This window comes from Bidens hawaiensis, unplaced genomic scaffold (genome assembly GCF_021521415.1).
Source record: "Bidens hawaiensis isolate Kalapana, Puna unplaced genomic scaffold, B.hawaiensis_p1.1 tig00014142_1, whole genome shotgun sequence".
Taxonomy (NCBI): domain Eukaryota; kingdom Viridiplantae; phylum Streptophyta; class Magnoliopsida; order Asterales; family Asteraceae; genus Bidens; species Bidens hawaiensis.
Window position 1 is genome coordinate 97,017 of NW_027492218.1, and position 20,449 is coordinate 117,465.

General features: G+C 36.2%; 1 protein-coding gene and 1 pseudogene across 2 annotated transcripts; both read left to right on the plus strand.

Moving 5' to 3' along the window:
• Window positions 1-1,211: 1,211 nt before the first annotated feature.
• Window positions 1,212-15,372, plus strand: LOC143546012 (uncharacterized; annotated as a pseudogene). The gene is made up of 14 exons (XR_013137539.1): window positions 1,212-1,224; window positions 4,647-4,701; window positions 4,804-4,983; window positions 6,022-6,133; window positions 6,218-6,260; window positions 6,342-6,397; window positions 6,483-6,532; window positions 6,702-6,854; window positions 6,946-7,121; window positions 8,160-9,380; window positions 9,520-10,287; window positions 14,641-14,899; window positions 14,968-15,015; window positions 15,128-15,372. The product of XR_013137539.1 is annotated as an uncharacterized LOC143546012 (transcript).
• Window positions 15,373-19,691: 4,319 nt separating this feature from the next.
• On the plus strand, window positions 19,692-20,165 carry LOC143546013 (uncharacterized). Its single transcript, XM_077037769.1, has one exon. It carries the CDS (start codon window positions 19,692-19,694, stop codon window positions 20,163-20,165), a length of 474 nt encoding a protein of 157 aa, XP_076893884.1.
• Window positions 20,166-20,449: the final 284 nt, after the last annotated feature.

Here is a 20,449-nt window from a genome sequence, read left to right on the forward strand (position 1 = left end):
CCATTTTCCCATGCAAATTGGTGATTCTTTTAACACCATCTTTTCGAATAAAAAGCACATAATTTTTATAAAGCAAATTGTTTCACTGATACCCCTTAAACAAATCTGGGTGCCACACACCTTGCTGACTTTATTGCCATCTCTATTTGCTTATGTCGTTGCTAACAATCGTGTGTAATACTCATTTTCATTGTAAAATTCACAAAAATTTGCGATTTTGTATGGGTATAGTATGATTTTCTTGAACATGCTGTTCTTCATGCATATGATGTCACCATCAGTTTATCAACGAGGCAAAATTTCTTTTTGAGGACCACAATGTTGGTTTCCTTGCTAGTCATAATGCTCAAAATGATTTTAAGGATGGGTATTTGTCGGTCACACATGTAGGACCATTGTTGAAGCAAACCATCCACACCAAGGTTTCAAGTTAATGATCCACAAATATCTAGTATAAAACTTAGGCTAGGTAGCAATGTGTGACATCCCTCGATTTAGGGTCAAATTGTATTTATTTTGTATTCGTTTTTATGTTGTAAACCGACCTGATTTATATCCCGAACATTTCAAATATATAAAATATTGGATTTTATGTTACTAAAACATTCCCGCTTTTCTGATTTGAAAAACCCCTTTGACGAATTCGAAAACGGACTTAAAACGCTCAAGATACATCAAAAACGAACTTCCGGACGCGAACCGACGTGCAGACCAGCAGCAGACCAGCAGCCCCATCTTTTTTTTTTGTTGTTTTGTGACCTGTCTTGACCCCTCTTGCATGCAAACCTTGATATCACACCCCATGCTTGACCCTTTCAACCCACCCTATATATACACTCATATCCCCTTCATTAATCCCTGCTCATTCATCTCTCTCTTCAAATTCTCAAGCATTCAAAGGTGTTCTTCATATTTTTTTGGCAGTTTGACTTTTCAAAGTCTTTAAAGCTACATGGAGATTGTTATACAACTATTTAAACAAACTAGTAAACAAGAGTTCGGCTTCCGGTTTGGAGCTATTTATGGAATAACCGAGGCTAGTCTCTACAAACCCATAACCATGGAACTCAAAATGAAGATGAGCAGAAGTTAAACAAGTATAACAAGTTTGATGGTTAGATGCGAAAAATATATATAATCAAGGGCTACTACGAGTCCTCCATGTAGCTTTGTCTTATGGGCCGAACACTTAACCAACCAAGACCGGAGAAATGCCCACCGAAGGTACAAAGGGTGCTATTATATATATGTTGTATAACAATCTTCAAGTATAAATAAGTGTCCAAAGTCAAACTGACCATAGTCTTACATTATAATCAACTTGTTAACACTTATTTATACTTGAAGATTGTTATACAACTATATATAATAGCACCCTTTGTACCTTCGGTGGGCATTTCTCCGGTCTCGGTTGGTTAAGTGTCCGGCCCATAAGACAAAGCTACATGGAGGACTCGTAGTAGTCCTTGATTATATATATTTTCCGCATCTAACCATCAAACTTGTTATACTTGTTTAACTTCTGCTCATCTTCATTTTGAGTTCCATGGTTATGGGTTTGTAGAGACTAGCCTCGGTTATTCCATAAATAGCTCCAAACCGGAAGCCGAACTCTTGTTTACTAGTTTGTTTAAATAGTTGTATAAACATGTTTTATGTAAGATTTGAGTTTCTAAAATCATTTTAATTAGTTCCATGGTTATGGGTTTGTAGAATCTAACCTCGGTCTTATCCCGAAACAAGATCCAAACCGGAAACCGAACTTTCGTTTAAAGATTTTGTTGTTGACTTTTTGTATGTAAAACTTTGGTATTATTATTTATAAATTATTTTACAAGTTCTATGATGTCTGGACATGTGGTAACTATTCTTGGCCTTATTCCAAGATAAAAACCGATCCAAACCGAACTAAACCAAGTTTACTCACTTAAGACACACAAGTGTGTTTTTAACCATTAAAGCTTATATATTTATTTAAAAATACTTTATAAACTGATTTTAATTATTTTCACAAAGTACTCGGAATGTTGAATCCAACTTGATCTTATAACAAAGTTTGGACCGATTAAACCGAACACTCGCTTAACGGACGTTGTTAGTTCTAAAACAATAGAACTACATACTTGGTTAAGTCTCTTTAAGATTTATTGAGTTACCTCATACATTTATTATTTTGGGAAAGTTGACTTTGGGTTTGGTTAAGTCACCAAGACCCGAACCGACCACCCGAACACTCGTTAAAACCCGTTTTAGTATCTATATTATAAAGGGTCTTGCTTTCTTGTATTTTTACCCACCTTATTACTTAACATAGGTTGAGTAAAATTAAGGGCTAGATACTTTAACCCGGTTTCGAGCAAACTTACATTTTTAAAAGGACTATTATTATAATTTCTTAAATATTTACATTTTAAACCTTAAACTTTAAATTGTTTACATTTCTTATCATTTATTTTCGTTTAAAGACTTCCAAGACAACTTTTCTAATACAAGACTTCTTCTTCTTTAGGCTTCGTTCGTTAAACTCATCGTTCCGGTTAATCTACAAATCATCAAATCTTTCAAGTTTATTACTTGAACGTGAGTACTTTCATCCCCCGTTTTCACTCTTTTATATTTTGGGGGGTGACATTGCAAACTTATTCAAATCCAAATGATTTATACTTGAGTTTTAAACCACAAACTTTATTGTATACTTTACTTAAATAAATGCTCGATTTAGTGTTATATGCTTATATGCTTAAGTGCTAATGTGTTTACCGCTTTTGGATGGTTGATTCACAAAATCCGAGTATATCTGGCATCCCCTTATAGAAAGGTGTCGTTAATGTATTCTTATTAACGATTTCATACAAAATCCGAGTACATTTGGCATCCCCTTATAGAAAGGTATCGTTAATGTATTCTTATTAACGATTTCATTTATCTCAATTGTTGCTATTTTTATTTATTGTTTTGTATACAAGTTGTGGAATTTCATATTATATATCTACTGTTCAAAAATTATGAAATTGCTCACCAACCTTTGTGTGGACAAAATATATTTATGCAATGTTACAGGTTTGACTTTAGGTTGACTCGAGGACTTGAAGAAAAAAAAACGTTATCGAGACTATTAGGATATTAGCAAAACGAACAATATATTATTTACTATGATTTGAATTCGGTTATTGTATGAACAAGTTATGTGGCTCTTTGTGTTTTTATGAATTTAAATGAGTTGATTAAATATTGTCATTTAATAGTGTCGTGTGCGATGAACAATCGGTTGCGCCCCGACGTTTCCGTCATGGTCAGGGTGTGACACAATGGCTTATGCAAAACAAAACATTGGTAGCCTCATCACACCGAAATGGTGTTTCCTCATGCGACCACACATTAAATGCTTTCTGATCCGGGGTGAGTAATAATGTTGTGCCGGACTTGATGGTTCGATCTACCAGTTCGAGGGACGTTCGCTTGTTTCTTAGACCAGTTGTGCAATCCAAATACAGTAAATGATTTATTAGTTGGTGACCATGTTTCACCGATCAAATTAGATTAGGTTGGATTTTAAAGTATGTTATTGTATCTCTTCCAAAAATTATTGAAACTTTGTCTATCATAAACAATTATTAAATAATTTAATTTTAAATTATTTTATTAATTCTCATCCAAAAATTATTGATCATAAATAATACAATACATAATATCCAATTATGAAAACAGTGAATAATTTAAAATTATGTTCTTTGTTTAAAAAATGATGCCGTTACAAATATAACCCTACATCTCTATCGATGTGGATAATTGCCTCTAGTCAATTATCATACTTGATTTCAATTAACTAATTTTTCTTTCATCCGATCAAAAACATGTTATTCATCTCAGTTTTGACTGTTTGTTTATTTATTTCTAACTGTGTGTATGCATGTGAGTGAAGGAATGAAATCAAAGACTCCGTTTGGATTCCGCCGACGCCTACGCGTACACGGTAATCAAATCAAATATTAATTCCTTCTAGTAGTTTCACTACACAAGTATGTGTTTGTTAGGGCATGCACTTCACCGGCTCGAATTGATATTATTATTAATAATAATGTTTGCTCGATTTATTGTTATTAATTTTGTTAAGTATTTGAAAACCTAGAAAATGAACTAACAAACAGATGCTAAACCTAAAAGGAGTTTATTGAGAACTGGTGTATTTGATTGGAAAATGGATTCAATTTTGTCTAATTTTTTGTTAATTAGGTCAGAAGTAAAAATGGATTTGAATTGCATCTAGCGAGGGCGGTGGTTTATTTATTATTGAATTAACAAATTACAAGTTTAATTATAATAACACAATAGATTTAGGCTAGGTTACTAGTTAAATACGAAACTAAGTATATTTGTTGGTATTCACAAGTCGGTGAATATGGAACAAGTTGGTTTAGTTTCCTAATTGCAATATGATTAATATGGTAATGTGTTGCTAGTCCGTTTTCTCTTGCAGCATAAAGTGTTTGGTCGATCATGTACTTTCAATATGACTTTAGAAGCCTGTGGCCGGCCCTTATTCCCTTTTATTTTAGCCCGTTTTGTTTTGTTGTTCTCTATTTATATTCTTTCTTGTACTTCCACACGAGAGTGAGAGGCATAGCAATAATACGTCCTGGTTGCAGCCCATGGACGTAGATTACACACAGTAATTGAACCACACAAATACTTTTCTGCAGTGTGTGTGTGCAACCTGAATCCCTAACAAATTTTGTATGCTTAATGGTTGATATTTTGTGAATGCTCGTTTTTGAAGTATTTTTGACGGTTACAACCTATCAGGTGTGATTTATACATCATTGCAAATGGGAAGAAAGAGAAAATAGCTTCTGGTTTGCTGAAACCATTTATTGCACACCTAAAGACGGCTCAAGACCAGATTGCAGCAGGTGGATATTCAGTATTGCTTGCACCAGAAGCTGGAACTAATGCAACATGGTTTACAAAGTGTACTGTCAAAAGGTTTGTGTTATTATTCTTTGGTTCTCTAATAGTTTAATGTCTTTTGCGCTACCAAACTTGCTATATTCATTCTGAATCTTGTCGAAAACGATTCAATTGTTTCGATGCAAGTAAAAACAGTAGTTTGAAAGAAGTCCTGAACATGCTCACACTGTTAATTAGTAGATAGAAATGAACTATGGTTGAGTATGCACTTTTGTTTCTTTTCTGTAGTTGGTTTTAGTTTATCACGTAAGTAATCGGAAATGCACATATTAGATCCTTAAGTAATATAAAACTGATTGTAAAGGGGCATGCTCTAAGCAGGTCATTTCTAGGTTCTTTTATCGTGTTATTGCTTGGTGTCTGCAACGTGTATATGTTTCTCATCTATGTAAAGTATATTCAAGCATGTGCCAAATTTTAAAAATGTATCTGTTGTTTCTAGCTTAAAAATGTTGAAAGGATGTAGTAGTGAATCCTTGTCTTATGGATTGTTAAATATAGATTCTTACCAGTCATTATTATTTATCAGGATTTAGCTGTCTTTAGCCCACGGGCCCATTGTAGGTTTGTTTAGGGGTTTCGGGTGTCCTATATATTGAGGGTTCCCCTCTATTGTAATTACAGTTCAGATATATTATATTCCAGTCTCTTGTACTTGGACGAAAAGAATAAAATTATTAGATGGTGTCTGTTGTTTCTACTCTGGGTTGTTATCGCAATATCGGGATCGTAAGATCCTACTTCATTGTCATAGTCTCTTTTATATGTGTTGTATTTCATATTAAACAACAAGTGAATTGCATGTTCATCATGAATTCAAAGTTCAAACATGTTATTATTAGTGTAATAAGATTCAATGGTTTAAGTAACAAATTTAGGTTATTAAGGATATAGATTTTAAGCTGTTGACATGTTGCTGGCGTTTTTGCATTTTGGTTTAAACGACTGGAAAGTAGTATAAATCGTGCCATTTTTGCTCATTGTATTATTTTAAGGGAATTACTATTGTGTTTTTTTTAAACCTTTGGCCTGAAAGCTATATGTTGTTTATAGCTTTGTTCGCTTTGTGAGCACTCCAGAGATTCTGGAACGTGTCTACACCATAGAATCTGAAATCTTACAGATAGAAGAAGCAATTGCCATTCAAGGAAACAATAATATTTCGGTGAGCATTACTATATATACGTGTATAAAATAATATTATGTTAGGAGTAAACTTTTATCTTAATCCAAATGTTCTCCATTGCAGATAAAAGAAGACCAATACGTAAAGCCTGTGGCAAGCAATGAAGGTAGATGACTTGGACCACGTGCCATTTGACATTTCCAATAATCCTAGTTTTTAATATCTTGGTATTCAATTCGTTCCATAGGAAACAAACCTGCAGGTGATGTTGATGGGGAGGAGAAGGCAATTGTTCTATACAAGGTACACATCACCAAGTTGATATTCTCGTTATCTAGTGTAACATATATAATCCATTATTAATTCTAATTTTCTTTTCTTCTGTCAGCCTGGAGCCCATGAGCTTGCCAGCCCGAGTGCTAAAGAGAGAAATTCAAAGTATTGTTTCTTCCTTCTTACTTCCCATTTTTCTAGAATGTGGTCCTAATTTGATTTTCACTGCAAAAGTCCCAAATTTCTAGTATTATTTTTATGTTTCTAACACGGCCTTTTGTTCGTTACAAGTGTGTTGAGTTTAATAGTTGTATTCTTATGGATGTATCTTCAGAGTCCAGCTGATAAATGTTCTTGAGACACGTAAAACAGTGCTGAAAAAAGAACAAGGGATGGCGTTTGCACGCGCTGTGGCAGCTGGATTTGAAATTAATCAAGTGGCAAATTTGTTATCATTTGCTGAATGCTTTGGTGCATCACGTCTAATGTAAGCAAAAACCTCTGTTGTCTTGCTGTTTATATCCAACTTATCTATCAACTTTTTTATTAATTTATTATTTTGGTGCGCATACATTCAGGAATGGTTGCTTGAGGTTCATGGATTTGTGGAAGCAGAAACACGAGTCCGGACAATGGATTGAAATAGTAGCAGAAGAGACAATGTCAGATTGTTCTGCATCAGGAATTGTGCTTTCAAGCATGACCAGTGAACCTAGGGCTTCAGAAACAGCAGGCAGCAATACAATTACTGCTGGTAAAGAACTTTACTTGACCGTGGATCCTTGTATTAGTTTCTCTACCATTTACATCGCCACTTTCTAATGCATAATACATGTTATATACATATTCTATTAACAAAATGCTAACTGTTTTGTTATCATTTGCAAAACAGGAATGGTTGTTATCATTTGCTGAATGCTTTGGTGCATCACGTCTAATGTAAGCAAAAATCTCTGTTGTCTTGCTGTTTATATCCAACTTATCTATCAACTTTTTTATTAATTTATTATTTTGGTGCGCATACATTCAGGAATGGTTGCTTGAGGTTCATGGATTTGTGGAAGCAGAAACATGAGTCCGGACAATGGATTGAAATAGTAGCAGAAGAGACAATGTCAGATTGTTCTGCATCAGGAATTGTGCTTTCAAGCATGACCAGTGAACCTAGGGCTTCAGAAACAGCAGGCAGCAATACAATTACTGCTGGTAAAGAACTTTACTTGACCGTGGATCCTTGTATTAGTTTCTCTACCATTTACATCGCCACTTTCTAATGCATAATACATGTTATATACATATTCTATTAACAAAATGCTAACTGTTTTGTTATCATTTGCAAAACAGGAATGGTTGTTATCATTTGCTGAATGCTTTGGTGCATCACGTCTAATGTAAGCAAAAACCTCTGTTGTCTTGCTGTTTATATCCAACTTATCTATCAACTTTTTTATTAATTTATTATTTTGGTGCGCATACATTCAGGAATGGTTGCTTGAGGTTCATGGATTTGTGGAAGCAGAAACACGAGTCCGGACAATGGATTGAAATAGTAGCAGAAGAGACAATGTCAGATTGTTCTGCATCAGGAATTGTGCTTTCAAGCATGACCAGTGAACCTAGGGCTTCAGAAACAGCAGGCAGCAATACAATTACTGCTGGTAAAGAACTTTACTTGACCGTGGATCCTTGTATTAGTTTCTCTACCATTTACATCGCCACTTTCTAATGCATAATACATGTTATATACATATTCTATTAACAAAATGCTAACTGTTTTCATTTTATGTTGCAGGTGGTGAACAATATCATCCAGGTTTCCCGCCCTGGGGTATGCATTCGTCGCCCCAGGGTCAGGGTGGTGTACCTGTGTATCAAGCATATCCGATACCCTACTATCCTGGATTTTATCCTCCACCACCACCTTACCCGTCATCATCGCCCAATGAAGATCCTTCTTATTTTCATAAGAGACAATCCATGGATAATAATAATAATAATAATAGATCTGAAGATGAGAGCCCAGAACACCGTAAAAGTTCTGGTAAAAAGAAATCAGGCAGGGTGGTTATTCGTAACATCAACTTTATTAACTCGAAAAGCGAGACTTCCTCTGAATCAGCTTCTTCTGACACCGACACAGGTGATCATACACAACAACGTAAGAGAAACTTAAGATCCCCAAAGAGAAAAGGCAACCGTAAAGATTCAGAATCCGAAACTTTTAATGGAAAGGAAACAGATGGCGGCCACTGGGACGCATTCCAAACTTATTTACTCAAAAGCGCCGAAGAAGGTGATCGTGAAGATATGTTTGCAATGGAAAAGGATTCAAAAGCAAAAAGACGGCAAAAAACCATGGCTGATGGCTCAAAAAACCATGGCTGATGGTGATCGTACAAAACACAATGACGACGGTGAAGAGCGGCACATGCAATCCTATGATACAAGTGGAAGAAAGATCATTCACAGGAGTTCAACCGGTGATGATTTTATGATGGTAGGTAGAAGAGAACAAACGAGTATAAGGGATGGTAACGGGTTTGAGGAGGTCAATTTGGACAAAAGTAACGGGTTGCAGCACGACGAAGCGGCTATGGTTTCGTTGCGCTCAACTTCAGGTGTAAACGACTACAATATTACAAAAGGGTTGAAAATGTTTGACCTCTCAGAAAATAAATCTAAGAAGCCTGCACATGTTGTTAAATACGAGCCCGATCCATTAAGCTTGATGCCTGAACGAGATGTTGAAAATAGTGGGTATGATCCTGCTATAGACTATGACATGCAGTTGGCTGCGAATGCTTCAAATGAGAAAACGAGCAAGCAAGATAAGAAAGGATCTAAAAGTGCTGCAGAAAAACACCAACTCTCCAAACCTAACCAAAGTGTGGCGAGGAAAGGAAGACCATCGAAGGTGAACAATTATAATAAAAGTACCCTAGAGGATGCACGCGCACGTGCTGACAAACTAAGATCCTATAAAGCTGAACTCCAGAAAATGAAGAAAGAACAGGTACTCTGCTGTTGCTCATTTCTTTATAGATCATTTTTAGTTATTATTAGTTATCACTTATCAATCACTGTGTAAGTACTATAATATATCTTTTTCTTTTTTTTTTTTGTTTTGTTTGTTTGTTTGTTTTTTTTTGCAGCAAGATGCAGAGCAAAAAAGGCTTGAAGCTTTAAAGATGGAGAGGCAAAAGAGAATATCCGCGAGGACCACTACTTCCAGCCGAAAACAGTTACCATCACCAACATCATCATCATCTAAACCTTTACCCATATCCCACATCCGTGGGTCCACCAAGTTTACGGATTCAGAGCCCGGATCGTCATCTCCTCTCCAAAGGTCCAAAATAAGACCTTCCATCAACGGATCAAAAAAACCGTCAACAAGCAGCAAATTAACTGATAAGAATAATTCAGCAGCAGGGAATAGGATGACTAGATCATTGTCATCCATGTCGGATACAAAAAAGGATTTAAGTTCTGTTGCTGATTCACACAAGGCTTCTTCATCTATGACTCGCATTAGAAGGCTATCTGAGCCTAAAAAGATCAGCACCACTCATACCACTACTAATACCAAGACAAGGAGTGCAGAGTCTGTTTCAAAACCAAAATCTTCCACCGGGCCAACTGAGACCAAAAAGATTGAACCAAATACAATAAGCCAAAAGGTGAAGGTGATGGTGGAAACTACTTCTGAAGCTGGTAAAGTGAATTTAAACAGCCGATTTAGTGAGGCTAAAGACAGCCCTGTTATTGACAAGACTGTTATGGTTGAAGATAATAAGCAGCCAACTACTAAGGAAGTCAACAGTAATCATAGAACAGAGGTCAATATTCAAGAAGCGCCAACTGTTGATAAGGGGACCATTTCAGTCCACCCACAAAAGCATCCTACTACATCTTCTGAGGTTACTTTTTTTTTTTAAATGGATTAATTTCATATAGAGTTAATTGCAAATATGGTCCCTGTGGTGGACCTCCAAACGCAGTTTGCAACCCTGTGGTGCCATTTTTGCATATATGAGCCCTGTGGTGGCACTTCTTTTTGCAATCGGGACCCCGCCATGAACCTAACTTTTTTTTCTATGAAAAGATCATTCTACCCTTGCAATTGCAACCCTGTGATTTTAAACACATGCAATTTGGACCCTCGGTGTGATAAAATATTTTTCATCCAATAGCTTAAACCAACCGAATGTTGACCTTTTCTGGTTGACTATCTATGACTGGTTGACTCAAATTCAGACACAATGTTTGACCCCTAATCTTGATTATGTATATGGTTAACCAATTGAAACACAACGTTTGACTTTCCTAAGTCAAAACTATGACTCTGCACAACATTAACCAATTGAAACACAACGCTTGACTTTCCTAAGTCAAACTATGACTTTGCACAACATTAACCAATTGAAACACAACGCTTGATTTTCCTAATTCAAAATGTGCCTTTGCACAACATTAACCAATTCAAACACATGTTTGACCTTACTAAGTCAAATTGTATACACATATACTCAAATGCAGCCTAATACACTCAAATGCATAATACACCACATACACAAATACACCTACATACAGACACACACACACACATGCATGCATGCATGCATACATGCATGTCATTTATGTGTGTTTATGTGTGTGTGTGTCATTTGTATGCATTTGTGTCTATGTATATCAAAGTTTAAAAGAATGGAATCGTGCCTCGAGGCGTTTCCCCTTAGCCTCACGAGGCGTAAACCCGAGGCGGAATTAAAAAATAAATATAAAAAATTATATATCCTTTAAAAATAAAAAATGATACATCTTAAAAAATAATTTCTAGTTTATTATATATATTCACACATATTAATATGTAGTTTTATGAAATATGCGAAGTTTTTATACACTATCTTATCTTTTAAGATACAAGTTTGAGTAGTAAAGAAAGGCTACTAAAGTCTAGGGTTATAAGATGTAAATTTGAGGGTGAAAAGTGAAGTTTTATTGAAGACAATGGGTAAAAATGAACGTATGTGCTACCATTTTTATTTACCATTTTTATTTAGTAGTTAAAAATTAGGGTTTCTATGATAAATACTAGGCAGCGACCCTAAACAAAAACTAGGGTTTCTCCACTATGCGCCGCTTGAAGAATTTCACAAGCATTGAACTCAGGTACACTTCTGGCAACGTCTATCCCTAAAAACGGCTCTACATTTCTTCTTCAGTTGCCGGATTTTGGCCGGAATTTCCAGTTTTTCCCTTTGACCGCCTTGGCCAATCTTCCCGCCTCACCGTTTTTTCACCGCCTTGGACCTCCGAGGCGTACGTATAATTTAAGCACTAGAGGCGCCGCCTCATATACGGTTTGTTGCCGCCTCGTTCTGAGGCGCGTCTCGAGGCACCGCCTCAAAACGCCTTTTTAAACCATGATGTATATGTATGTATTGGTGTGTGTGTGTGTGTGTATGTATGTGTGTTTGTGCATATAGTTAACACATATACAGACACAAATGCATATAAATGACACTTATGCCCCTGCACAAATACTAACTAATTATTCATAGAATTTAATTCTAAATATAAACACTGGCTTTTACATATTGTGTGTATGTACTAAGTGTTTTATACTACAAAAGGCAAACATATCATTCACATATCATTCAGATTCATAACCATTGACCTATATACCTGCATACATACCACATTGCTATTCAAACCATTGCAGCTATATATACATCATAAAGTAGCTTAATATTTATACCAAAAGCATATATTTACACAGTTACTAGTTCATAGGTTTCCAAAATGCTAATTAGCATAATACAAAACACCTAATTAGTAGTTATTAAGCTTTTATAATACCTATATACAAATACATAGTTATTCATAATACTTAAAAGCAACTTGAAACTAATTAAAAGCAGCTATTCTAACTGATCAAGGCCTCCTGCATTTAAGTGGATGGTGTAGATCTGGTTTGGGTATGGCTTGATCAATACAACCAAATCCCCCTTGAATCCAGTCCAAGCGGCGTTAGCCCACATCACCGCTACAAAATGATAAACAGAACTGATTTAGCTGCGATTAATAGTCGGATTATTCGATTAACAACTTCTAATTCAAGACTCAAACCAACAATTATGAAAATGACAGTCACCTGAGAGAGCGGCGTTATCCACAAACAACTCGAGTATCCATGCCATTGAGTTGATGATGATGATCGACGGGGGATGACGGAGCTGAAGATGATGGTTACGGGGGATGATGGCTGGCTAAGGTTGTAAACTGTTAAGTTTGGGGGGGGGGGTTAATATCGACGGGGAAGGGATATGGAGCAAATAGACGGATTTGCCCCTCTGCTTAACATAACAAACTAACAGGGATCTGACGGAAAACCAAAACTGAAATAAAGTGCCACCACAGGGCCCATATATGCAAAAATGGCACCACGGGGTTGCAACCTGCGTTTGGGGTTCCACCACAGGGACCATATTTGCAATTAACTCTTTCATATATATCTTTAAAAATTTAAAAATTTTAGTATGTACCGAACCAAAACTAAAATTATCATATATACCCAACTCTAATGAGTTGTTAATGACCATTCTACCCCTTTCCCTTATACTTTTTTAAACCCTATTTTCAATTTCAATTTTGATCAACGACGACGATAAGAAAGTGAATCAAGGCGCCGTCTCTCCTCTATCTTTCTCTCAAAGGCAGATAATCGATGAATCTGTATGTTCGAATCTGATAATCGAACCAAGCATAATCACATGATAATCGAGAAATTTAACATTTGAGAAAGTTGTTTTGAGTGAAAATAAAAAATTAAGTTAAAAATGGGTTAAAAAAAGTTATGTTAAAAATGGGTATATAAAAAAATTTGAAGTTATATGTATGAAATTCTAAAGTTATTTAAAAAACTAAGGGTAAAATATTATTTGTTAACTTGTTTAGAATGAATTGGGTACATATGATATTTTAACCACTTTTCTATAAATAGGGATTAATAGCTAATAGGGAGGGGAGAGTATATTTATGTTTAGGATGGCATTGCCATGGCTCCTGCTTATGCATTGAGAGAGGGCTCGGCCCGGGAATCTATTGTAATCTTTCTATACATTTTCAATAATACTATCGTTCGGTTCTTGTCTTCGTCGTTGTCATCGGAAGCGGTTTTTCCAGCAGTGGAGTGTGCACCATTCAAGCCGTCACTAAACCCTAATTCTTCGTTACCTTCCTTAATCGATTCAGATGTGGATCTTGTTGTTTCCCCACATGTTACCATCATTCTAACCCACCTACTACACCACAATCAATTGATGTTTGCTCAATTGAATGCTTTGCTTCCTTCCTCAGAATATAAGGATTTAGATTCTGAACAAGTTACAATCAATTATGGTGCCTCTGTTCCCAAATCCGCAGCTCCTGTTCAAGTTCAACTCAAAACTCAGATTCAGATCTTCGTTTTCGATCCTGGTCCGAATTTTATTATTTTAGTCAAATTATTTGCATCTATCATCGTGTTTATGCGGTTTTGTCAGAGTTTGGTCTTTCGGTTTTGGGCTATAAACTTGTTTTCACTCAGATTGTGCACCATTTTGACCAACCTGTGGTGATTACGTTTACTTTCTAGCCATCAAGTGATAGTTTGTAGATAACTGAGACGATATTATTTTATCTTTGAACCTTAGGTCCCATGTACCATATACGTATAAAATAGTTTTAACGGTGCTAGTTGATACGAAATGTGAATCACATTGCAAAACCTAACCAAGAGAAAAGAAAGTCCACACAAGAAAAAGCTGAGTCTAGTTTAAACCCTAACCAAGAAAAATGATGTCCAAACAACAATACAGAAAACCTAAAAAAGAATAAAAGGACGCCTTTCAAGGGCATGCACATACTTAGGAAAAAGAAGGCTTCTGCTTAGAAAATAAAGAAATAATAAAAAGGGACTGCTGCTACATATGTGAGGCACCAATATTCTTAGTTTATTCTATGTAACATTTTCTGTCTTGTAAATCCTTAAAACACACAAAAGGATGATAAACGAAATCAGAAACAATTCACTAATATAGAAAGCGTGAGTAATCCTATTTGTCTCTATGCACATACAACCAAATACACTCCATGAACGCCCGGAAAAGTTTCCATGTTCTTTTATTGTTTCAAGTGTCTGTCTTTTCACTTTGGAAGTAAAGTACCAAAAAAGCTGCAACACTATATATGCATTATGTATATATGTTTGATTACTTTGAAACTCTCAGGATGAAGTTGGAAGGAAGTACGAAGCTCCGTATGCACGCATATCATCTTTTGAAGACCAATCTACTAGGAATTCAGAATATGCAAAAGCAGTACCTCATCATCAGGCGTTTAGTGGGAATGGAACAAGTGCAGCATATGTCGTTAGCAACCTCAAGATGGAAAAGATCCCTGAAAAGCCGCAATCGAAAGGAGGATTTAGACGACTTATTAAACTTGGAAAGAAAACTCACACCACTTCAGTTCAACCTCCTCCTCAAGGTATATCCATCATGTTTTATCACTTTCATTACTACTACTAATAATATCATCTTATGTTCTTCTTACAGTTGATACCTTGAAGTCCTTAATCTCTGAAGATGACCATGCTCAAAAGTGCGAGTCACCCTACACTTTCTACTTCTAAATTCTAATAAATAAATATTTGTTGTAGAATTTTTTTTCCATTATTTTTTTGTTATATTAATTTGTTAACTTGTACTTGACTGACAGCTTCAAAGCGTTTATTCTCGTTCCCATTTCGTGGTGAAAAGAAGCCCACCGGTTTTGGATCCTAAAGGCACATGGAGATTCAAAATCTATCTGCATGGGTTTGGGTTTGTAGCTACAGTTCAATTGTAAACATTTGTTCTAAAACTTAATATTTAGGCTAATCATTTTCATCCTCAACTATATCACTATGATCTTTCATGCATAAACCATCTTAAACAACACTCTATTTTACCCTTCCTAATCAATCAATACTTCTATGTAGGGGCGCAGTTGTTGAGATGACCCGAAACACAACCCAAACCTGACTTAAAAAAATAGGTTTTGGGTCAACTAACACGAACCGTTTAAGAAAACGAGTCGGGTTCGGGTTGACCAGTTTAAGTATTTAAAAAAATTAGGAAATTTGGAATTTAATAATCCCAACTTTCTGTTATTGGCCAATAATAATAATCCCAACTTTGTTTATTTCTACCAGTGGTCCCAAATTTAAAAAAGTTCGCTCTCAATGGTTTCCTGTTAAAAAAAAACCTAACGACGTTAAGCTTTTTACGAATTTTAAACTGATTTATTAGGATTTTGATTGGAAGGAGGATGCAAGTTGATTGGCGTAAAACTTAGCTCGAAATGATGTTTCAAATCGCTTGATTAGTGCTTCAAATCGGGTGTTTGAATTTAAAATTAACAAAATTTTAAGCTGTTTGGAGTATCGTTTCGAGCTAAGTTTTACATCAATCGACTCGTATCTTTCTTCCAGTTAAAAGCCCTAAAAAATCAGTTTGAAATTCAGAAAAAATTAACACCGTTAGGTTTTTTTAACGGGGGACCATTGAGAGCCAACTTTTTTAAATTTGGGACCACTGGTAGGAATAAACAAAGTTGGGATTATTATCGGCCAATAACAGAAAGTTGCGATTATTAAAATCCAATTTTCAAGATTATTATAATTATATTTTATTTGTGTTTGTTCCATTTTCCATTTTTATGAAGATAATACATTTTCAAGATTTTTTACAATACATTTTCAATACTCATTTTTATGAAGATACTCATATTACGATACATTTTCAAGATTTTTAAATAATTGTTAAAAAAATTACTCCTATTACTAATTTACTCAAGGAATAATAATATGGGTCAGGTTTGTGTTGCACGTTTCAAGATTTTCCTTTTTCTTATAAATGGGTTAACGAATTGTGTTTGGGTTGCCTGAACTCATGTGTGTCCAGGTTAGAGTCAAAATCTTTACATGAGTAATAATATGGGTTAGGCTCAGGTTGCACATTTCAACCTGGCAATATCGGCCAACTTGCAACCCGTTAACCCACCAACCAAATACGATTTGCACCCCATACTTTTATGGTTCTAACAACATATTTCAGTTTAATTCTCATTTATCCAAAATCTTGATTTTCAAAATAATATCCAATCCAGAATGTTACTTCTACAAAACTTGTGTTTTAGTTGTATATCTTTGAATTGAAGTCTTACAAACAACTAACTAAACTTGTATAGACAAAGTATTTTTTTCATCTTGTACAAAACTTGGTTGAAATATAATGTTTATTAAACACCAACATTTTCATAAAAGGATGTCTAGGGCTGTTAACGAACCAAACAAACACGAATAAGGCCTTGTTCATGTTTGTTTGTTAAGGAAATAATGTGTTCACGAACGGTTCACGGGCACTTACCGATGAGATTTTATGTTCGTGTTCGTTCATGAAGGAAATGAATGTGTTCACGAACGGTTTACGAACACAAATGAAATCGGCACAACCTATAGAATGAGACCGATATATCATCAATGTGAAAAATGAAAGCCTGTAAATAAATCGAACAAACACGAGCAAGGGCATGCTTGTGTTTGTTCATTTAACTTTAAACGAGCACGAACACTTAATCGAACAAATAGTTATGTTCGTTTGTTTAAAATCTAAACGAACATAACTGAGCAAAGATAAACGAATATAAATGAACATATATGAACAAATGTAAATGAACACAAGCAAACATAAACGAATATAAATGAAAACACTTAAATGAACACAAATTAACAAATATAAAACCACGCATTTAGATATTATTTAATTATTTTCTATTGATACATAAACAAACATAAAAAAACAGACATAAACGAACATTCATGAACATAAATAAACGAACGGAACATGTTCTCATGTTCGTTCGTTTAATTAAACAAACACAAATTTTTTGTTTACGTTCGTTCGTTTATTAAATAAACGAACATAATCAAACTTCCCGCCGAACGGTTTACGATGCCTACAAATTTTGCTTCATGTTTACAAATTTTAGAGTAAACTATATAAAGATTTCGCATTTGGTACTTTATTTTGGAAAATTACAAATATGGTCTTTACTTTATACCAAGTGCGCTTTTGTTCTTTTTTGAAACAAAATATATGTGTTACATTTATTGCTCAAAATATAGACTACTCAACTCCACTTTATTTGGCGAGGCCAATGACACCCCTTACGCGTGATGCGACTTCCACCACCGTCACCTTACATGTCTTTTGTCTCGCCCTCGTATGTTTCTTTCGGGATTTTGATTTCTCTATCAACACTCTTCTCATCCAATGACATGTCTCACAAACAATGAATTTCTCTTTGCCATCGCTCTGCTTAGGCTTTCAGTCGCTGCGATCACACCGTCAACGAGGAACCGCACATAGACGTCACTTGCATGTCCAGACCTTTAGCCATTTATTTCTAGTAGAAACTTGAATTATTAGTAGAGATCGTCAGTCCTAAATTTTGATGTAATGTATGTGAAATATATATATTTTTGTATTATATTAATAGATTCTTATTAGTGTTGTAAAATTGGAACAAAATATCATATATTATCAAAATGAGGGTTAAAAGGGTTAATATCATTTCCGTAGCTAAAGCAAATAAGAATAGTTGAAGGACCAATGGGGACCATCAAGTTTGTTTTTTTATTCTTTTTTGAGTGAACCGAGGTTTCGTCATTGTGGTTTATTCAAATTTGCTATTTTAGTCCAAAAGTTTAAAGGTTTCATTTTCATTGCAATTTTTGTCCTTCTCGTTAACAATTAACATATTTTGGACGGAAGTAGCAGATTTTAACAAACCACATGGACAAAAATTGCAACGAAAATGAAACCTTATGGACTGAAATTACAACGTAAATGAAACCTTAGTGATGAAAATAGCATACTTTAAACTCTTAGACTGAAATAGCAAATTTGAACAAAACATAGAGACGAAAACCACAACTTTCACTCTATGCTTTTTTTAACGGCCTTCATCTATCAAGTAGACCAAGCAACTCTAGCTACATATTAAGGACTCAAATGAGTTTTCAAATTTTCTAATAATCTTTTAATTGCCTAGAATCATTAAGGATTCATTTGGTAATTTGATAAGTTGTTTATTTTCAAGTAAAATATGAATGGATACGAAAATTGTAGAAGTTGGTGGTGCATATTGTCACGGAGTTATCTTTTAGGCTTCGTGTGGCGCCCGAAGGCCAGCCAATCGGTCCACTCATGATACGGGTCTGCTGGTTTCGTCCTGCCTCGGACTCATCAGGCGAGCGGCAACAGCTCGCAACTAGCGATGAGTTCGTCGTGCAAGCACGACTAGGCATGTACGCCTTCCTTCCCGCCGAGGCCGTGCCCAAAGAAGTCCGGGACGACCAACAAACCCAAGCGTTTCAACAGAAACTAAGCATCTCGATCTTCAAATATTTGGTCCGTGACACTCTCTCACCACCATAACCATGCACGTCCTCGTGCATGCACATGTCGTCCCATACCGACGTGCAAGACTTAGACGTAGTGGTCCTTCCCTATGCCATGCATGTCTGAAGGGCAAGCTCGCCGTCCCATACCAGCTTACAAGCCGAAGCCATGCGTTTTGAGAATGATTCACGTTGATAAATGGGACACCCAATAGTTCAGCCAAAATGTGAGTTAGCCGTGTCGGTTAATTATGCCGCCGAATTATGTGGCGCCGAGCTATCTAAGTTCCCTTAAGCAATCTTGTGTTCCCTTTTCAAGTCGCTGAATCGTTACTGCGTTTTGGTGATCAAGGCTGATCTTAGAAGGTGTCTAAGAGCCACATGTGAGTCTAAGGGTTAACTCTGTGACAAGTGGTATCAGAGCATGTCGATTCAACTGGGAGATGGCTGATTCGGGAAAGGTTGTTGGCTTGGGAATTGCAATGGGTGAAGGAGAACGTGGGCGAGACGACTCCTCGCACCATGGAAGCAAGAAAGGTCATGGGCTCATCCAAGGATAAGTCCTTGGACAAACGGATGACAGAAATGGAGAATTCTGCATCCGGGCTGGAGGCTAAACTCGATGACGCTGTCCAGCAAGTTGAAGCGTTGGAGACCGATCTAAGTGACCTTCGTGTGGATATGAAGGCTACTTTTGATGCCATAAAGGAAGAGATGCAGCTGATGATCAAGGATGCTATCATTCAGGTGCGCCAAGAGATGGATAGGTAATTAGTGTACGTTCATCGAACTATACTTGGGCTGGAGACCAAGATCAACATTTGGACTAATGCCATGGTGAACACTGCTGCTGGTGGAAACGTCTTATCTTTAGCACCAAAGGTAGACGTTCTAAAACCATCTCCTTTCATGGGTAAACGAGAAGCAAAGGCTGTGGATAGCTTCTTGTGGGAGATGGAGCAATACTTTAAAGGGATCGGTATCGTAGACGATCAAGGGAAGATCAATACAGCTTTGGTCTACTTGAAGGATACCGCGGGATTATGGTGGAGATGCAACACAAAGGAGATCGAAAGAGGTACGTGTCTTATGAACACTTGGGCTGATTGCGTTCGAGAAATCAAGAAGCAATTCTATCTAGAGAATGCTGAAGAGGAAGCAAGGCTTCGTCTCCGGAAGATAAGACACGCCGATTTCATTAAGGACTACATCGAAGAATACACTTCCATCATCCTTGAGATACCGGATCTGACGGAGAAATATCTTCTCTTTAACTTTCTCGCTGGCTTAAAGCTTGGGCTAGAGTAAAAGATCAAACGAAGGGTGTGCAAGATCTCTCTTCAGCCATTGCTATAGCTGAAGGGCTTAATGACTACCCCCGAAAAGAAGTAGAGAATAAGAAGCCAAAGGATCAGAAGCCTAGCCACGAGAAATGTGGGGGAGATAAATCACATCAGCCCAACGAGTGTAAGCCTATGCCGCAATGGAAGTCCCGCGATAAAAGGCCCATGAAGAGAGATGACTGTTGCTTTATTTGTGATGGGCTTGGACATAGCTAGGGATTGTCCAAAGAAGGCTAGCTTACATGCCAT

What these genes read in the sequence shown, in the direction of transcription:
- LOC143546013 (XM_077037769.1), top strand. Translation starts at nt 19,692, where the DNA reads ATGGTGAACACTGCTGCTGGTGGAAACGTCTTATCTTTAGCACCAAAG.